The sequence below is a fragment of the Hipposideros armiger genome, unplaced genomic scaffold, assembly GCF_001890085.2.
Source record: "Hipposideros armiger isolate ML-2016 unplaced genomic scaffold, ASM189008v1 scaffold_944, whole genome shotgun sequence".
Classification (NCBI taxonomy): Eukaryota; Metazoa; Chordata; class Mammalia; order Chiroptera; family Hipposideridae; genus Hipposideros; species Hipposideros armiger.
Genome location: NW_017732294.1, coordinates 188291 through 209722, shown reverse-complemented (window position 1 = coordinate 209722; position 21432 = coordinate 188291). Strand labels below are relative to the sequence as shown.

General features: G+C 37.2%; 1 protein-coding gene across 2 annotated transcripts in view; it reads right to left on the bottom strand.

Annotated features, from left to right (window-relative positions):
• ABCB7 (ATP binding cassette subfamily B member 7) overlaps nt 1–21432 on the bottom strand; it is a 52729-nt gene that overhangs the window by 6512 nt on the left and 24785 nt on the right. For both annotated transcript variants that reach the window (XM_019630787.1, XM_019630788.1), the window contains exons 3-13: nt 17613–17732; nt 11560–11692; nt 10423–10691; nt 8780–8868; nt 8595–8682; nt 7812–7986; nt 6738–6895; nt 6034–6197; nt 5750–5879; nt 2990–3161; nt 991–1094 (exon numbers count right to left, since the gene is read on the bottom strand). In XM_019630787.1, coding sequence (XP_019486332.1) covers nt 991–1094; nt 2990–3161; nt 5750–5879; nt 6034–6197; nt 6738–6895; nt 7812–7986; nt 8595–8682; nt 8780–8868; nt 10423–10691; nt 11560–11692; nt 17613–17732 — 1602 coding nt within the window. The remainder of the gene's footprint in view (nt 1–990; nt 1095–2989; nt 3162–5749; nt 5880–6033; nt 6198–6737; nt 6896–7811; nt 7987–8594; nt 8683–8779; nt 8869–10422; nt 10692–11559; nt 11693–17612; nt 17733–21432) is intronic.

Sequence of the window (21432 nt, the reverse complement as noted above, 5' to 3'; positions counted from 1 at the left end):
TGTATTTCTAGACACTGTATTCATGAAAGAAATGAAATTATCCCAAGTAGATGGTTACCCAGGAAAAGAAGTCCTTGTATTTTACTACGAAAATCTGTGATGTTTGTGGGGACTCCTCCTCCTTACCAAATCTGCTAGCAAGTCATTCCCTTGGGGATCTCTGCTACCTCTTAATGTGTTATTATCTCTGGGATAATAAAGTTCTGTACCTCAAATAATGGCTATTAGGACTTTTAAATTGTGGTAAATGTGGAAGACACATTTGTAGGTAAAAAGTTCTTATAAGCAGATGCTACACTCATCCTGCTTAAGGGTCCCTGTAAATATAACAGATGCTTGTGCTAAACAATTAACTTAGAAATTAAACTGTTTTAAACAGAGGGCAGTTGGAATAATGTGCCCTGAATGTTACTTACGTGTGTCATATGTGCTATGAAACTAGACTTAGGCCTATCTTTCAACACCAGGCTTTGACTACATATTCAAGTAAAATGTAGCGGAACAGAAGCAACTGACAAATAGCATGTGCCTGTCTGCAGCTGTAGGTCAGGGGATTCCTTCACGGCTTCAGTATTTAATACCAAGATGTTGTTAACATGACATACACTGATACTGCTGGCTATGTGCCTGACCTGCACCTTAGTGACTTGCTCCACACACTTGTTTGAATGGGTATTAAGTAGCAATTGCAGAAAAACAAACCTTCTCCCTTTGTCAGCAGATTACGCAAGTCCTACATCTTTGCAAGATGCAAGGGTAATACACAGTGTCACACAGTTCCAAAAGCAGACATGTTTGCAAACGGACTTAACCACCTGGCATTCTTACCATCAACACTTTCTATAAGGGGAAAGAGGGCTAGGTATTTTTACAGCACCTCCTACTTAAGTTCATTCAAATCCAAAAGGATGTAGCCATTTTACTGAAACTTCCAACGAGAAACATTAGGCATTGTGAGATGAAGAGATTTGTGTATTCACCATCATTTACCTCTTCAGTAATTGAATCTAATGATGAAGTGGCTTCATCATAGAGAATGACTGGAGGGTCCTTCAAAATGGCTCTTGCAATGGCTACTCTTTGCTTCTCTCCTCCTGGTAAAGAAAAATTTTAGTTAAAGGAAGCACAGCAAAAAGGCATATTCAGTATTTCTAGCATTTCCATTGAGTATAACCACCAAGTAATACCTTTAACATTTACCTCTATAGATCATCGCTCGTTTTACTGTGTTGTAAGAGTCTAAGCTCATAGCATATCCTTTGACAAGCTATATTCCTTGGAAAATAAATGTAATTCTGGATTCTGACTTCATGGCAGGTGAAAATATGAAGAAGAGGTAACTATTTTCATTCCACAATTATTCCTCTCACCAGAATTATGTTTACTACATGTTACTTTATATGTACTTTATAGTACTTCCCAATGAACGGCAATCTCAGACAGAAAAATTTCAATATTACAGAATTGACAATGCCACAAATTCAATATCTGAAACCTGAAAACCTAAAGACATGAAACTATAAATATCTACATTTATCTCAACATAAAAAAGTACCATTCAGCCAGTGTTCTTAAGTATTTTTGACAGAAAGCTATTATTTTCACAACACTCTTCAAAGTTAAGGGTATATACCAGACACCTCTTATTTCAGCTTAGCTATTTGCTATTCGCTCTCTAGCATAACCGAATTCTAAAACAGAAAGGAAACAGAGGTCCAGAAAGGTTAAGTGATTTGCTCAAGGTCACAGCACAAGCTGGACTAGGCCTAACTGACTTCCTATCACAAGGTACAAGCTCACATTTATTCCGAAATACTCTCTAGTGAAAATAAAGCAATCTCCCTTTCATCACAGGGATTTCTGTAGGTCTAAGGTCATCAGTCTTACACAGAACTATGCTTGTTTCCATTGTGCTTCACTTTAGTGTTTCAGATACTGCTTTTTTTACAAATTGAAGGTTTGAGGCAACCCTGCGTCAAGCAAGTCTTTTTAACTCTCAAATCATTTAGCATAGTAGCTTGCACATAGTATGTCCCTAATCAATGTTGTGAATCAATGAAGCTAGTTTGTAACGAGGAATGGGGGTTCATTCAAATCATTCCCTTTTTGCCTTCCTCCCATCCCTAACCTAGACATTTCCTCCCCAGACTAAACTAGAATGAACAAATGTAAAGGATGTCATATGCTTATATGACTGGCATTAATACTTTCAGGCATTAGATATCAGTATACTTTAGAATTCAAATAATTTGGGGCAAAGAAACATACTTATGGAGCCTCCAAAAAAGTCAGTCACTTTAGGATAACTCATTATTAACCTATCCATCTCACAATTAAACACTTAAATAGACATGTACAAGCCCCCAAATTTACTTGACCATTGAATCAACAAGGTTGTGAAAATGAAATTGGCTGTAAGGAAAAGATAGCAGTTAAGTGTATTGTGCCAGGTAGGTACTGGAGGTATTAGGGTGATGACTTCAAAAGGTGTATAAATGTCCAACCACTACATTGTACACCTGAAACTACTGTAATATTGTACGTCAACTGTAATTGGAAAGTAAGTTACAAAGAAAAGAAGCAGAGCATGTCAAGTACAAGGAGGTGTAAAGTACTGAAAACATCCCATGATGATCTAGGAAATTAGGATGAGATACACTATTTACTGTCAAATTACTTCTCTGTACTCTTCCTGCTTTCCCAGGTGAATAATGATCTTGGCTTTCCTTTAATATTAGAATATGGATAAGTTAACAGTGATTTGAGCATATATCCATAACTTACTATTAAGCACTCACGTTTGCAGCTGCAAGTGAACAAAAAAGACTTGCATGCCTTGAAAACGGTTCTTTTTAGTATGTTCATGGTGATGGAAAGGAGATTGGGGACCTTGTCTAAAGCACCTGGATGAGCAGTGAGTTTGAAATCCTTCTAGAAAATGGCTCTGATAAATACAAGTGTGGGGAGCAGATAAAAAATCTCTGATTACCTGAAAGTTTGAGTCCCCGTTCCCCTACTTGGGTGTCATATCCATATGGCATGCGAAGAATTGCATCATGGAGTCCAGCTAATTTTGCCACTGCATACACTTCCTCGGGTGAGGCATTCATGTTTCCATATAAGAGGTTATAGTAAATGGTATTGTGAAAGAGGACGGCATCCTGGAGCACATTGACATATACATTTATGCTCATTATAAAAATTACAACAACAGTAAAGACATGATAGCAGAAGGGGGAAACCATGATATTAACCCCTTTCGTGACCCGTCAGCCCTTCCCAGAACAATTTGGGAACATGAACAATTTGTTGTGTATCATTCCAGACTTTTTCTGCTGCATTTATATGCCTAAGCATACACTTTTGTTTCAACACAAGTGGGGCTATACTATATGTACCATTTTGCAAATTGCTTTTTTCACTTAACATATCCTGGAGATTGTACGTGCCGGTGACAGAAACCCACCTCATTCTTTTTAACAATTGTGTAATACTAAGGATATATTCTAATTTATTTATCCATACCTTTATTGATGGACATTAATGTAGTGTCCAAATTTTTGCTATTACAAAGAATGTTGGAATAAAATAGCATCGTATATATGACTTTGTGTGCCCAAGTATTTCTGTAAGAAGGATTCCTATAACTAGAGTGATGAGTTGAAAGGAAGTCATGTTTATCTATCAAAAGTATTGCCCAACTGTCTTTCAAAATTGCTCTGACAAGTACACATTCCAACCAATAGTGTATGAAGGTGCCAAGTCTCCATACCCTCTGCAGCCCCAGAGTTAGTTATTATTTCAAATAATATTTTAATCATTTATACACCCACTACTAATAATAGAATATCCTTTTATTGACATGGCACTTAAACCCAATGAGATAAATGTTCTATAAAGAGAAAATATTTATTTATTATTATTATTTATTTATTTATTTTTAATTAAATTATTTTTTATTATGAAATACACATTTTTTTAGAATGAAAATATTTATTTTTAAACATTTTATATTCAGAAAAAAGTTAACAAATGGTAACTGGAATTCTTGAAAATACAAAAACTATGGTGAAATAAAAATTAATTAACCATAATCCTACCATCCAGCCATAACTACTGTTAACCAAAATTTTTCTCCTTTTTTCTCTACTGACATGTATTCATTTAATATTATAAAATTGGAAGGATATTATGTTTTTCTCTGGTATCCTTTTTTTCAACAAACTTTGTACCTGAGTGTTTTTCCATAACACTCAGTATTCTTTACAAGCACGATATTTACAAATGGCTGTATATATGATACTATGATGATAATTTAACCTTCTACTTATTGTTGGACATTTATATTGTTTCCAACTTCTGCTATTACAAATACTGCTATAATGAATATCTGTGCATATAAAAATCTGTTCACATCTGTTTATTTCCTCACTAAAACTTCCTAGAGGCAGAATTATTGGAATAAAGGGTATGAATGTTTTTCAGGCTCTTGATACAAATTGTCAATTTGCCTAGCAGGAAACCTGTATGCTTCCACCAGCAAAAAAGCCATTTTACACAGCCCTGCCCAAACTGCATGCTATGAAATTTAAAATCTTTGCCAATCTCCTAAGTGAAAAGTGGTATCCAATTTTATTTGATTTATTTTGCTAAGACTAGCAATGCAAATGATCACCTTTTCTTTCCTTTCCTATTTTTCTTTAGTGAATAAAATGTTTTCTTTTTCACAAGACAAGGGCAGGAATCTAGTCATACCTAGTTACATGGATTAAGACACTGAGTCCTAAGTAGGCACAGCCCAGAATTGGGTTCACTTGATACACAATTTAGGTCAGTGTTTCCCAACAGTCTACGAATCATCTGTATGAGAATCACCTAGGCAGCATATTCAGAAATGAAGATTTCTGGGCCCCACGCTGCCCTCCTAAAGCAGAACTGGGGTGCGTGAAAGAGAGTGGGGATTTCAATGATCTCCCTAGGTGATTTGATTCATGTACACTAGCATTTGGGGTTCTCCGTGAGAGGAAGGACAGAGCAGAGTAACATGTGTCAGATAACTTGGGGACGGTTTATAAGCTACACATTCATGTCTGATCCCTTTTTTACAGGTCTCCGGGGATTTGATTCGGATTCTAGGCTGCATCTAATTCCCAAGTCTCTCTATTGGCTTTCCGCATAAGAAAAACTCACATCCTACAAAGCTATCTCCTTCTTGTCTTTTTAGCTTACTCCGAATTTATTTCCCCCCTAAAGTCATTCAGCAAATACTCATTAAATGCTACTATGGGTCAGGAACTGGGTGTGGGACTGAGGGGACAGTGGGGAACAAGGCACACAAACTTGCAGTCGGCAGCCAACCTGCATTGTCATTTTTTATAAATTCCCTGTCAAAAACTGTTCAAAATTACAATAGTTTTCATTTACTGAACAATTGTGTAATGGAAATTGTGCCTGATGCTTTACACATATCTCTCTAATCCATAATTCTATCCTATAAGAGAAATGGCAACCTTATTTTACAGATGAAGAAACTGAGGCCCAAGACCACAGAACTTACAAGGGTTAGAACTGGGGTCAGAATCCAGTTCTGTCCGACTCCAGTCTGGGCTCTTTCCTCTATGTTATGCTATTTTTCCAAGGCTTAAAAAATCTTTCCATCATGCTGATCTTTCATTAACTTTTTTTTAATAGTCTTTTTGGTAACAGATTTTGATCTGGAGGACCTAATGCCTTGAATTCATTTCATTACCTGAGGCACTACTCCCACTGCTCTCCGAAGGCTCTCCAGACTCACATCTTGTATATTCTGACCGGCAAGGTAAATGTTACCCTTCTGAGGCTCATAGAAGCGAAACAATAGCCTCACTATCGTGCTTTTCCTAAAATTGCAAACAAGGAAAGGTTTTTAGCTCCTACTGCCATTAGGGAACCCCTATTTTACACCACAGTAGTAATTTTATTGTGATGAAGAAAGAATATCACATTGGGACTCATTCATCAATGCAGAATTTTATAAATAACTAAATTACCCACCCTGACCCACTACCTCCTACAATGGCCACTTTCTTTCCTGCAGGGACTTCAAAAGATATTCCATTAAGAACTTTCTGCCCCTCAGTGTATTCAAAATGCACATTATCAAAGGCCACCGTAGCTGTCTGTGGTGTGATCTGAAGGGGAGATGCCATCACTTTGTCCTAGCAGAGAAGAGAAAAAAATGCAACTTTATATACCGCCTAGAGTACAGCTGTAGAGATAATCTTTTAATTCACAGAGAGAAAAAGGAAAGTAATGCGGAAGGAGGAGGTTTATAAGTGGACTTAGACCACTTCCAGGCATGCTTTTAAAGATTTATCTTTTCACTCCTCACTGCTAAGGTAAAAAATCCTGGCTGCTTTCATATCTGAGCTTTGGGGTGGCAGGTAGAGGGATGGTAGACGGAGGAGTAAGGAGGTTGAGGATGTGAGGAGAGGCAACCACACATTTTATATCCGGATTAGCAAAAGTAAATCAAGTGCAAGTACAAATAATTCAAGTTAACAAAATTTACCCTCTACATATAATATTCTTTGCTAACAAGTAAGGTTTCCAAAGAATACACATGATTGACAGTTCCAATTCTTGCAAAGAAGAAACTGGTGTGCTAACATGGTGATGTAAGAAAATTCCCCTATAATAATCCTATTAGTGAGATGAAGTTCACATGCTTTTAAAAAGGCACCAAATAAATTACTTACTTTAATTCGGGTGTCTACCTTGAGTAGAGTAAACAAGGTGTTCATATCTATGAGTGCTTGTCTAGTTTCTCTATATACAGTTCCCAGGAAGTTCAGGGGTAACGAAAGCTGAAAAAGCAGTCCATTCACCATTACTAGATCTCCAACAGTAAGGGTACCTTAATGTGCAGTTGGCAAAAGAAAAAAAAGGATATTTTAGATGTTATAAACATTTCCAGTTTAAGATAGAGAAGTTTCTAGTCTATTGCTCTGGAATACAGTTCAAACTATACAAAATCAGCAACTCTTATGACTACTTAAATTTCAAAGCATTTTAATCCATGATTTAGGAACACTTGATATGCTAAGTAGAATGGAAAAGTCCACCCATACACTATATACAATATGCAAAAAAATAGAATGGTTTAAGTGAGGACAGAAATGGAAGGCTAAAAATCTCTCCTTTCTTCTTAAGACACTAGGTAGTTTCTTTGTAATGTAAAATAGAAATTTTTAAAAAGTGTATATTAAAAAATTGGGGCAAATGGGTATCATGATTGAATATGATAAACCATGTATTAAGGTCACAGTGAAGGAATGAATCCTAACTTAGTGGGCAGGTAACAAAAAAAGGGCACAGATATTATTTATTTTTTAAATGTTTTGCAAATGTAAAACTAATAGAAACAAAAGGTTACTAGTAATTCTAAAAAAAGAATGCTTGAGTTTTAGTCCTTTGCAGTATACACTAAATTAATTCCATTGCCTTTCAGGTCTATAAGAGAAATTAGAAATATTAAATGCCAAAAAAGAAAAAGTTACTCCTAAAAGAATCAGACTGAGCCCCACAAAATGTAAAATATAATATAACCAGTAATCCCAGCGCTAAACTTGTCATGTTAAACAAAAGGAAGGAAGAAAACATCATACAGTGATGTTTTCATTGATACATTGATACAAAAAGGAAAGTACTAGAATGACGTTAAAGCACATCATTGAAGTCGCTCTATAATTAAGACTAATGTACACATTTCTCTCAAGGATCTTCATTTATAAAGTAAAACATCAATAATGTGAAACCCACAGATCCATTACCTGCCACAATTCCCTGACTGGCCAGCACCATTATAGCAGTTAAACCAACACTGAAAATAGCATTTTGACCGAAGTTCAGCATAGCCAGAGTAGAGGTACTTTTCAACGAAGCAGTCTCATATGTCTTCAAGAATCCATCATACCTTTGTGCTTCATACTTTTCATTATTAAAATACTACAAAATATACAAAAATAGTAACTACATACAAGTATAGCTAGAAATTATTCTCTTAAGTGATCAGCATCCTTTTCATCAGACTTCATGCATAGACACACTCCACTTTAACAAGCAACTTTCAATACACTGGCCTAGGGTCACCTGCACACTTACATCAACTGCCCCAACAGATCAGCAAATTCTGGGAGGGCAAGGATTAAATATGAAGCATTTTCTTTTTACCATCATCCTTCATCACAGGACTCAGCATAGTGCTTTGCACACAAGGGGCGTTCAATAACATTGTTAAATGGAAAAGAGAACACATACATGAAAGGAAAGCACAATGCCAGGCACTTAGAAGGTTAGGAAGTCAGCGTTCATCCTGAATGAAAATGCTAACTTCACTCGTTACTCATAAATTAAGTCAGAAGGTAAAATTCTGATGATACCACAAAAAACTGGTGGAAACAAACTTGTAAACAAAAGGAAAACAAGAGAGTACCACAATTCCATCACACCTGCAGATACGAGCTGAACCTGAAGCTCTAACTGACAGCACCTAGCACGTTCAATGGCAGAGCGAGCCTTAGTGTGGCGTGAGGAAAGTCTAGTAAACATATTACCTTCACAGTTTCATAGTTCAGCAGCGAGTCTATGGCGGCGTTACCGGCATCATTATCTGCTTTGTTCATTTCTATTCTAAACCTAGTTCTGGAACACAAAGATTTGCATAGGCGTGAAACGTTCGCTAGAAAAGCAGAACTATAATAACTTCTGGATCTTAGCTGGCGCAAGGGGACTACCTTACCTCCACCGGGTGACAGCAACTGTGAATGCTGTGTACGCCCCAAGCGTCCCAAGGGTCACCAAGGCAAACTGGGCGCCGCATCTGTAATACTGGACAAGGCAAAGGGAGAAATGAGAGGCAAAAGAGGCAGTGCATTTCTCATAGGAAACCGTGGAGGCCACAGGAAGTGGCACTAACATGATTTAACTGCTGAAAGGAAAGAACTGTCACGCCACATTCTACACCCCAAAGGCTCAAACAAAACTAAAGGCATTTGTTGTTGGCAGACCCAGCCTAAAGGAATGGCTACAGGAAGTCCTCTGATCACAAAAGAATCCTGAGATATATGGAATAAAGAAAGAACAGAAACAGTAAAAGGATTGGATGAAACTAAAAAATAAATTAAAATGGAGAAGAGCAAGTTAATTCAATGAGTAGTACATATGCCATGGTTATCCCACTCAGGGGTATAAAAGTTGCTGAATTACACTTTTAAAAAATATATAGCTGTTTATGCGTGTTAAATTACAATAGTGTTTACTAAAATAATACATACACAATCTATAGCTTCTCAAGTTTTGAGGACAAAAAATAAATCAAACTATATAATGGGGGAAGAAATGAAAAACGGTCCTTGCTCTTGTCAGATAGCTTGTAATATACAACAGCAAAACTCAGTCAAAAGATTTTAATAAAATATATGTTGGTGAATAAATGAATAATTATGTAACAAATCAAATAGCTTCAAAAATCTACTTTAGGTAAAAAGGGAAGAAAGCCAAACAGTACTTGCCACATTGGTACTACTGTCAAATACTGACAATAATAGTGCAAAGAGCCATGAAAGGAATCAAGATGCATATATCCACCTTTAATTATAAAACATGAAATTACCTAAAATGTTATGAATGGTGAACACAAAACCAGATAATCTGACCATACCAGTCCAAAGTTCTATACAAAAATCTCTACCAGGGCCGGCCGAGTGGTGCATTGGTTAAGAGTTGGCTTGGGACGCCAGCTCTGAGCAGCAGGACCTCGGTTCAGATCCCACATGAGGGCCAGTGACGCTGCGCCCTCTACAGCTAAGATGATGAATAACAGCTCGACCTGGAGTTGGGCTGCCGTGAGTCGCTGGCGATGGCGTAGGCTGTAGTGGGCTGCCGTAAGCTACCATGAGCCGCCGTGAGCCGCTGTGAGCGGCCGTCCAATGGCCAGCAACCAATCTGCCTCAGTCAGGAAGAGCGCAATGATCACAATACCAACATGGGCCAGTGAAGTGACATCCTCCACAACTAGACTGAAGAACAAAAGGACAGCAACTTGTCTGTTCCCCTTCCCCAATTCCCCAATGCTGTTCCCTCACACAATTCCCCAATAAAATCTTTAAAACAAATTTTTTTCTATCAAAAAAATTGCAAGCACTAGCTAAATGACTGATCTAGGTGTAGAACCGAACAGCTATTCACAATAACAACATGCAAAAGATTTTGGACAGTCCCTGAAGCTTCTGGCAAAATAATCAAAGAAACTGCATAACCCTCTGGCACCATGGAATTTTGCTTTCAAACCACGGGCATACAATACCACAATAGCTTCAAGTAGTAAATAGCTACTAAGGAGAATGTAAGATAAAAAGTTGTTACGAAAAACGTTTTACTTACCAAAATACCACTGACAAGAGTCACCTCAAACATAATTGGAAGAAGATTAAACACTAAAGCACTCAGGACAAAACTGATACCCCTTGTCCCTCTGTCAATAGCCTTCGATAAAGCTCCTGTCTGTCTGCTCAGGTGAAAAGCCAGGTCCAGGTTGTGAAGATGGAGAAAGACATTTTTGGCTATTCTTCGTATTGAATTTTGGGCTACCTTGCCAAATACTGCATTTCGAACTTCATTAAAAAAGGCGGCTCCGGCTCTTGATACACCATCTAGCAATACATTCAAAAGAAAAAATGGGTTTGAACATATTAGACTCATAGGAGTGTAATAATGGTAAAGGCTCAGAAAGTGTCTGTACAATGAATGACTATATCACTGAGTACTTACACTAAAGAAACCTAGAAAACAGCTAGCCTAGTGAGTGAGTACCCCTCTTTCCAGCACCATGGGTCCCTTTCCGTCTTTTTCCCCCATGGGTTCCAAAGGACATACTTTTAATAAATAACAAACAGCCCATGCAGCCTTATTGTGGATGAATGTATAGTCTCTGTTGAGGTTCTTACATCTTATTCAATTTCCCAAATAACAAATGATAAAATTGAGATCCTGAAAAAGCAAGTGCATTGGCTAAGGCATAGCCCCATTCAAGCCTCCTGAGTGTCATACATAAACTGTCCTTTCTAATACATGGGGACACAAAGCATCACATTCTCTTCTTTACAAACTATACATTTGGGTCATGGTTATTGAATGCGATTTAATAAAGCATTAATGCACATATAACATTGTTTAGCTATTTCCTATTTAACAACTAACAACAATAAGAAAATAAATAGCCTTACTGAAAAGGTAACTTATAAAGAGCCTAACTATTAGAAATGGTTGTTAAACATTTAATATCTTATTTCATGTTATTATTCTGTAGAACTTGGAAAATGACACTGCTATTAACAGAATTTTTGGAAAGCATATCATATAAAAAAATTTTTTAACCACATATCAAAAAAATCTCATATAAAACAATAAATATTCAAAATGCTAAGTTGTGTTTGTAGTGAAAAGGTCATCTCCTCAAATACAATGAAACCCTCTTGAAGAAAGTCAACACCTGTAGACAGATTAAAAAATCACACATACAGCCAATCAGAACCGCCGTTGCCATGGTTGCAACTGTATTTGGTGCATCACTCAGGTTCAGCATGTTTCCTGACATCTGGTTGAGGCTGTCTACAGCATACTTAAACATGAAGGGAACCACAATGTTCATGGCCTGAAAATACAAAAGCAGTGATTACCCATCGTGTGTAAAACATTTCTTTATCAAAGCACAAATATTTACCTTAAACGAGTATTGAAGAGAATGCTTCAATATTAACCATTTACTGCTAGTGGAATGATTTTCCCAGTTTCTAAAGATAAAATCATCGGCATTGGAAGAGCTGCCGTTTCATGATTCCCACCTTGCTGCCATGTTAATAAGCATTTACAAGCTGTGTGCATTAGTCGAATGCTTCTGCCTCCATTATCTGATATCCCACAGAGCTCATGGCACTTTGAGCAAACTGCTTTATAATATAGTTATTGGTGTATTTTGCCTGCCTACTAGATCCTCAATGGTCTGTATCATATTCTTCTTTTTGTCCTACCATGTTGAGTACCATGCTTTGAATATAATAGGTATTCAATAAATGTAAAATTATTCATTCATCACAATATGGTAAACTGAATGAAACTATTTAGCAAAAGGGATCTCAAAGGCAAATCAATTACAAGTATCTGTAGCTGATTCACCACTGGAAAAATAAACAACACTGCTACATCCATTTGCCCCACAAAAGATTACTTTCTCCAATGCCATACAGAATAAAACCCTGAATACCAAAGTAACTTTCAAAAACCAACTTATTTCTCTATGAGAATACCCCAAAAATATGAAAATTAGGGATATAATGCTTTCATATATTTCAAGGCAAATATTCAATCGCTCAGATTTCTTTGCAAAGTTAGAGTATCAAGAACATCAGCCATCATTTAGGAACAGGAAGTTGGTCAGACTGCCAACGTTTTTGAAGAAATTAAATTCATACACATTAATAACATGTGAAAACAACTGTAGAAGGCTTAACAAAAACACTGAAATAGGGCCGGCCGAGTGGCTCAGTTGGTTAAGAGTGGCAGATCTGAGCAACAGGGTCACTGGTTCAATTCCCACATGGGCCAGTGAGCTGTGCCCAAGCTGAGCTGCTGCCGAGCTGCTAACAGGTGGCAGGATGGCTCAGCTGGTGAGAGAACGTGCTCCTAGCAAGACTGCCAGTTCGATGGTGGGCTATGCCCGCCCACCACTAAGACTGAACTCAGCACCTTGAGCTGAGCTGCTGCCCGGATTGCTCAGTGGATAGAGCGTGCGCTCCTAACAACAAGGCTGCCAGGTTCGACTCCCGCATAGGATGATGGCTATGCCCACCCACAAGTAAGATTGAACACAGCATCTTGAGCTTAGAGGCCACGAGCTGCCGCCGGGAAGCCAGATGGCGACAGGCACCCTCCACAACGAAGACTGAAGAACAACTTGGCTGGTCCCCTCCCTCAATCCCCCAATAAAATCTTTAAAGTGTTTTCGATTAAATTGTAAAGAATGAAAGTTCAGCAACAAGGGCATGAATCCTGATGTTTGTAACTAGTGCCTCCAGGAAGGCTTCCCTAAATCCGAATAGCTGGAGCTATCTTACGCCTTCGTCTGTGACTCCCTTAGGGTGATTGCATTATGCGATGCACAGTTTATCATTATTTGTATAGTTTTCTCCTTCAGTACCCTGCCACTCAAGAACGGCAAGGCCCACATTTTATTCATTTTGGTATTCCCAGCTGCGTAGCACAAAGCCTTGTACATAATGGTCACTTCACACAGGTTGGCTAGGGTCTGAATGGGTGTGTCCTGCCCCCCTTCATATGTTGAATTCTAACCCCCAGGAAGATGGAATGGGGTGAGGCCTTTAGGAAACAATTAGGTCAAGATGACAGAGCCTGTCGAATGGGACCAGTGCCCTTATGAGAGTCCCCAGAGACCCTTCTTGCCCCTTACATCATGTGAGGTTAAAAGGAAAAGAAAGCCATGTATAACCACCCAGTTTGTGGTCTTTTGTTAAATCAGCCAAAATGGATTAAGACACAAATATTAGCCCATACTTTATGCAATGCATTCTGAGATAAATGAAGTGTTGATTATATTTTTATAAATCACACTCTCCTTTGAAATTATTTTATAATTTTAAATAGAGCTTATTCTCAACAGATTATTGAGAATATCTTTTTGTATTTGTACTTGATACTTTAATTTTCTGTGACCCTAATTTCTCTGTCAACTAAGTGCTTCCCAAGATGGTGGTGGTTAGTAATATGAGTAAACTTTTTATAATATCAAAATAAACTTTAGAAAATCTCAAAATCCCCAGCTTAATGATGATATGATACTCCTATCTATAAGGTATGTATGTTTGGATGGTAAGAAAAGACACTGCCTATTTTCTGTATGCATTTAAGAAATGAAGGCTAATAGTGTTCTCGCTGTCTTGGCAGCAGAACCCCTAAAATATACATAATGCAGAATCCCAATGTATTATATTAATAATAGAATTGCTGCATTACAGATAAAAGAAAGACCAACACATCCTCGGCTTCATCTGGGTGCAAGGCCTCTCTACATGATGAGGGTTATCTTAAAAATCTTTGTTGGAGACCATATCATTAAGACCCAGAGAATGAAAAAAGCATTAAGAGGTAAATAAGAAGCATGAAATCCTCCTACATTTTCCTTCTCACTTGACATTTCTCCTTCTGTCTTCATTTTCTCTCATGGATGCCTCAGGTCTCATTATGAAATCACCACACACCATTCAGATGGGTGGGCAGCATTCATTAGAGCTGAGAAGATTCCCAAATCCTGTCCTAAAGTTCCCAGAAGTATACAGAGGAGATAAGGAAGACCAGAGTAGAAAGGGGCATAGATTGGTCCAAAGTATGGATATGCCAAAGCATGTCATCAGGTTGAGGACAAGATAGGAAGCCAAGGAATGAAAGGGAGAACAATTCATCTTTGCACACTTGTAATACTACTCAAAAATAAGTGATGACCAGGTTGTACAGATTTGGGAGAGTGATCACTTTTAGCTGAGGATAGTACCGAAGGTGGAAAAACGGTGTTAGGAATGGTTCGATGCTACTGTGCTGTATATTCCCAAAGTTATTCTATGGTCTAGTTCCTGTCTAGTAAAAATAAAAGTCTTGTTCTCTATGCTCTGAAAGTATGAACAGGAGCTCATGATAACATCTGGCAATTTCTTCCTGTTCCTAATCTAAAAGGGATCACACGTACTTTTTGAGAATTGATTTTTCTATATTCATTTCTGTTTACTTATAACTAGTTTACACGAGGTTAGTACAGCACCTTCCATTCTGTGGATGACAGAGAGAATTAAATACGTATTAGCCTTCTACAACTGTTTCAGTCCTTAAGAAAGTTAGATTGATCTAGATTTCATACCCTGATATTGTTTGTGAGCTGTCACAAAGAAACTGAAGTCTCTATTTGAAGGATTGGGACTCACTCTAAAAATAAACTGTAATACAAATGCTGTTGTTTAACAATCCTCTCTTTGACTAGATTAATTAGTCACGTTCTAACTTGTTCTCTTCAATCCAAAAGTGAGTCCAGAAAACAATCTGCCTTTAATTTGTCAGCTAATGAAGGAATGAAGGCCAACTTACTAATTCTGCCTTGCATAAGAGTTCAGAATAATCTCTGTCCTCAAGTAAATTGAAAGTAAAAGATAACTGAGCAACCAGGACTGTGCTAAAAATTAAGAGTTTTTAACATTTCAACATTAGATTTGTAGTATTGTTCTCTCCGTTCAGCTTAAACAAATAAAGTATGGATTCTTGGTCTGTTGCTCAGTATCCTGACTGAAGTCCCCTCCCAAGGAAGGGGTGCATAGATGAGAAAGAAGGCTAGAAAATGGATGGAATAAAATAAAAAAAAGAAAAAAAGAAATAAAAACGGATGGAGTCTGAAGTTTTTTGGTTTTATTCCAATCACTCTTTCCGTGTCTCCACAACTATTTACTTCGCTATAGGAAGGCATTTGTCACACGTTCTGTCTGTAGTCATCTTCTAGTTCTGTTCTTTTCCTTGGAGAAACCAGCTAAGACCTCTTAATCTCTCTAGCTCCTTCCTCAGCTTGTCTTCCATTTTGTATTACCAGCTGAACATCTCTATCTTGACGTTCCACTAGTATCGCAAACTTAACATGAGCAAAACCCAAATTTTCATGTTCTCAAACAAGACCTCTTGACTTACTACCTATTTCCATGAAGACATTACCATTCTCACCCTTGGTGTCAGCTTTGAACCCTATTCCTCTTGTTGCTAAGTCTTGTTGACTATCTCCCTTTCCTCACAATATCTCTGCCATCTTTTCCCTCCATGTTACCATTTATACCACCACTCCAGTACAAATTGCTCTTACTTCTCATCTAGAGATAAAAATTTGCTGAATGAATGCATGAAATGAATACAAATGGTATCGTTGCCTTAGGTTTCTTGCCACCCTAATCCGTCTCTTACAACAGGGTCAGCTTCATTTCCTTAAGTACAACTCTAACCTTGTTTCTCTTCTACTCAAACCAGTTTCCTGCTTCCCACATAATTAGATAAATTTCTGTTTTACACTTAAGGTATTTCACATTAGGAGCTCTATTTATCTTTCCAAGATTACACATCACAGTCCTCTGTGAAACCTTTCCTGACTTCCCATCAGTGGTTCTGTCCTTTGAAATCCCCCAAAACTTCTAATTTCCCTGAATGACTCAGTCCTGTGCACATTCTATATGTTCCCCTCTCTTCTCCCTCATATCCTTCCTGTACCTTTAAAACCCCAAAAACTTCTTTTAAATCATCTATGACCTACTTGGTATTATGACAATAAAATAAAACTTGTCTTTTCCTGTATGATTTGATAGAAGAATGAGTAAATAAAGGGAATATACATGATATAGAGAAGAATTAAGTGATAAGACCTGGTTGTAAAATAATATATTAACACTTACGTAATCAAAGTATAGCCAAATCTCATTTATACTGTTGAGTATTTATTTATTTTATTTTAGCATGTATATTATGTTGTACTATGGGCCAGGTATTGTTCCAAGCCTTTTATGTGTTCATTTATTTAATCCTTATAACAGCCCTATTTCACTTTATTTTACAAATTGGAAAAGTGGAGCACAGAGACCAACTCATTTGTCCAAGGTTACAAGATTAGCACATGGCAGACCCCAGGAAGTCTGACTCCAGAGCTTATATACCATGTTTCCCCAAAAATAAGACCTAACATGATTTTTCAGGATGCTCGTAATATAAGCCCTGCCCCAAACATAAGCCCCAGTTAAGATCATCAGCCAGACATGACTATTTGAACAAATGTAGATTTTTGTACATGAATAAATGAATAAATATAGATTGTTGGAGCAAAAATTTATATAAGACCCAGTCTTATTTTCGGGGAAACTCGGTACAAGTATGTAGCATGACTCTATACTGTATCTAAAGATATATACTCCACTGACTTCAAATTTTGAATTGAAAATCAGGCATTTTTCTTGCAAGCTCAGAGTCATTATGATATGTTTGCCTTATTCAAATGTGTTACAGCACACTGACAAACTAAGGAGACTGCTAAGATGTAGAGAGCCCCTATGCTGAATGGTACGAACATGCCTAGTTTGGGGGCTCATTTTGTGTCCCGCTTTTTTTCGCCTGATGTCACACTGTTGTTTCTGACTTATAACTGTCAATGTGCCTAAAATGTCTCTATCCTCTTCAATTTACTGGGGACTGAGAGCCAGGCTTACTAGAGATATGTATTACATAAGAGCCAACAGGGCTCTAAGGGTCTCTTTTAGAAAGTCCCTTGTGCTGTGTTACAGGAAATGATCCCGCATCTCAGACTGGCTTCAGGAGTGAGTTCCATGAAGTCAAGGCTGTTTTAAGTCTGATCCACAGATAAAGCAGCCACTACCATATAATCTCTGCTGACTGTGTAACAGTCATGTAAATAAGGGTCCTAAAAGTTGACAATGCCCAAGTTTCATTATTAGAAAATGCCACAGTCTTTCTTACATCAACATTACTCTTACCTTTGCGCCACCCAAAAATCCCAGGGAAATGGCCACCCTAGCTCGTAGATCTGGCCTGTCTCTGGGCCACACATAAGAAAGCATTGCTTTGATGATTTTCTGAGTATCGACATCTTTTAACTGTTGAGAGAAAACAAGGCAGTGAGTAACATGTCATTTCACATGTAACCATATTTCAATAATGTAGAATTATGCACCTATTTGAGAAAAATATAAAGACATTACAAACATAACTTTTATTGTGCATCTAAGGTCAATATCTTTCAAACAAACTATTTTGGGGAAACTATTTCAACGGCTTTTAAAAAGTTACTCATTTCTTTTAATGTCTTACTTTCAGTTACATCCATCCTTATATTGACAAAAAGTTATCAAGTAGGGGAGAGGGGACACGAACTATCATTTACTTCTTACTATTAAGCATCAAAGCATTACATAAAAATTTTAAAACATTTCTATATATTCATCTTTGTGGTCAAAATCTGTATATACTACCTCTGGGCTCTTTATCAGTATATTTACTGAAAACAGTTTGAAACGCTAAGTCCAAGCTTGTGATAGAACAGAGTCACATTACAGTGTTTGGGAAAGTCGGAGTCTTGGCACTGACTATGCAGAACACAGCTGGGTTATTAAAATTTTCAACAAACATCTAATTTTACAATCATGCTTAATTTTGTGTAACTCTACCTTATAGTTTCTTTCACCCATATTCCTGGGGCAATGTTCTCATTACATTCTTTTTTAGTTTCAGCTTTAGAAGCATAATATTAAGGATCAAAACTATACTTTCTAAAGCCCAAATAAGAAGATCAACATATACAGTGGTTCCCCCTTCTCCACAGGGGACACATTCCAAGACCCCCAGTGGGTGCCTGAAACTGCAGATAGTACCAAACCCTATACATACTATGTTTTTTTCTATCCATACGTACCTATGATAAGGTTTAATTTCTAAATTAGGCACAGTAAGAGACTAACAACAGTAACTAATAATAAAATAGAACAATTCTAACAACATACTGTAATAAAAATTATGTGAATGGCTTTGGGTCATTAGAGCAAAATAAGGGTGACTGCACACAAGCACTGTGATACCACGATAGTTGATCTGATGACCGAGACAGCTACTAAATGACTAATGGGCAGGGAGGATACACAGCTTGGAGACTCTGGACAAAGATCCCTGGGGCAGAAGGGTACGAGATTTCATCAAGCTACTCAGAATGGCTCACAATTTAAAAGCCATGAATTGTTTATTTCTGGAATTTGCCATTTAATATTTTCAGACCATAGTTGACTGTAGGTAACTGAAACCACAGAAAGTGAAACTGTAGATGGGGGGACAGCTGTATTCCAAGACTAAAATATTATTATAGTTGGTAAAATAGTCCCCATTTTAAAAATTGAAGTATTTACTCAATTTCTGGAAAAAGTATTAAAAAGAAAAAAACAAAAATGTTAATGCTCATTGTTGGTGAAGGTGTAGGAAAATAAGTACTCTAATACACCAGTAATGGAAGAGTACACTGAAACAATCTTTCTGGAAAGCAATTTGACATCTACCATAAGCTTTTAAAATAATTCAGCCCTTTGTCCTGAGAGTTCCATTTCTGGGAATTTAAGAATATGTTCCAACTTGAATCCATTTTAGTTCTTAAAAATCTCTTGAACCTGTCTACTTCTATTTCCACCGCCAACCTAACCTAAGCTTTCATTTCTTACCTAAACCACTGCAACAAACTCCTATCGGATCTTCCTGTACCCACTCTGTTCCCTATCCAGTTAGTTCACTCTGCAATCAGATATAACACCCGGCTTACAACTCTTCAAAGGCATCCTACGACTCTTAAGGTCAAGATCAAAGTCTGTAGCCTGCCCTGGCCCTGACTACCTCTCTAGCCATGTCTTGTACCACTACGTTCAGTATTTGTACCACACTGGCTTCTTTTCCATTTCTGAAATACTCTGTGATCCCTCTGCACAGGGGCCTTTGCACGATGCCATTCAGTCTGTCTCTCCAGCTCAGCAGCACTTCCTCAAGAGGTCTCCCTGAACCCCAGTGAACATCCTTGGCTGTATTTTCTCACACAACAGTATGCGTTTCTTTCAGAGTATTCATTGCAGTTATAAACTACCCAGCAATGTACTTATTTCATTACCGTCTGCTCTCCTGCTAGAATTTCAATTCCACGTGAGTAGTAACTTTGTGTTTTGTGCTCCCTGTTGGAATCCAATACCAAAGACAGTAGCTGAATAAAGAAATGAAAATTTTAACTATAAAGATATTTATTCCTGTGCTGTTTTAATCAGAAAAAAATTAGAAACTGCCTAAATGATCAATGATAGAGAACCATGAAAACAAATTACAGTGAATGCATACAACAAAATACAGCCATTCAGAAATACATGTGGTGACACAGACATATGGTAAGTGAAAAAAGCAGAGTAAAAAGTTATTTTATATAGAAAAAAATGTGATAGGTGTATGAGTTTACAAATGTGTCTGGAAAGTGTTAACATCAGTAGCTGTGACTAGATGGAAACATTGATGATATTTTACATTCTTTTTGCTTACTTTTATTTTTTGTAGCTCACATATCATAAGAAAAAATGTAATTCACTTTGAGGGTGGAAAGTCACATAATTTCAAGTAGATTTGCACAGCCAGGAATGGGGGGAAACTGTCAACATATAAGAAACCCAGGATGACACATCATATAGTTCAGGGTAGTTTTGTATCATGGTTATTCCCCCCAAGGCTCAGCAAACTCTTTTTATAGTCTCTTTTCGTCGGTTTATTGAGTAAAAATAGCAGAAATAAGTGTTCATATTGTACTGAAAACAGGACCACTGTCCTAAGCTGCTTTAAATATATAAGATGGCAAAAACATGAAATGCTGAAAATATAGTTCTTAATGATTTTATACACACATATACTCACACATGCACTCCTAACTGGTAAGGTATTTTTGAAAAAGGAATAAGGCTGTACTTTTAAAATTCAGCATTTCAATCCAACTATTACTAAATAAATATAATTTATACACTACAACACAAACTGGGGCATTTCAACTACTTTCCCATTTCACAAGTTTTGTCTGTTTTATTTTTCTTGATGAAATAATGGCAAAAAGGTTGTTTCCACATATCTTTAAAACACCTTGTCCTGTCCAAACCTTCTACAACACAGCCCCACAACTGTTCAATAAGGACAGAGAGAAGTTATAGCTGAGAGCAAGAAAATTATTCTAATGCACTGACTTAATAATGCATAAAATGTCACCACTTCATTTAACGAAATGCGTTCTGAAGTTGTGTAATCATGCATTATGAGTCCATTAAGCTGTAAAGTACATGACTTCAGTTATAGTTTAGATAAATTATAATATTTGAAAAATAATGTGTTTTTTTTAGAAGTAGAGGCCAAATTGAAGAGGCATTTCAGAGGCTAAGACACATTTTAAAAGAATTTCAAACCTACTTATTCCTGCTGCACAAGAATGAAATAAAAGTGAAGGCCTCAATTCAGATCCTGAAAGATAATATACCACCTTTCAAAATCAGCACAGTTCATTCATATTGGACACCCACTGGTAATCCTGAAAGACAAAAGAGTTACCTGAAGCTGAAGAGACCAGCTCCAAAATTGAGACTGAATTACACATCACCTTCACGTCAACTAATCTTTTCATTTCAGATTAAGCAACACAAAAAGCTTGTACACCTATTTTAAGATCTCATTCTTAAAGAAAGGGTGCGAATGTATAAAGAGTAATTATATTACAGTATAGGAAAAAAAACAGTAATTTAAAGAAAG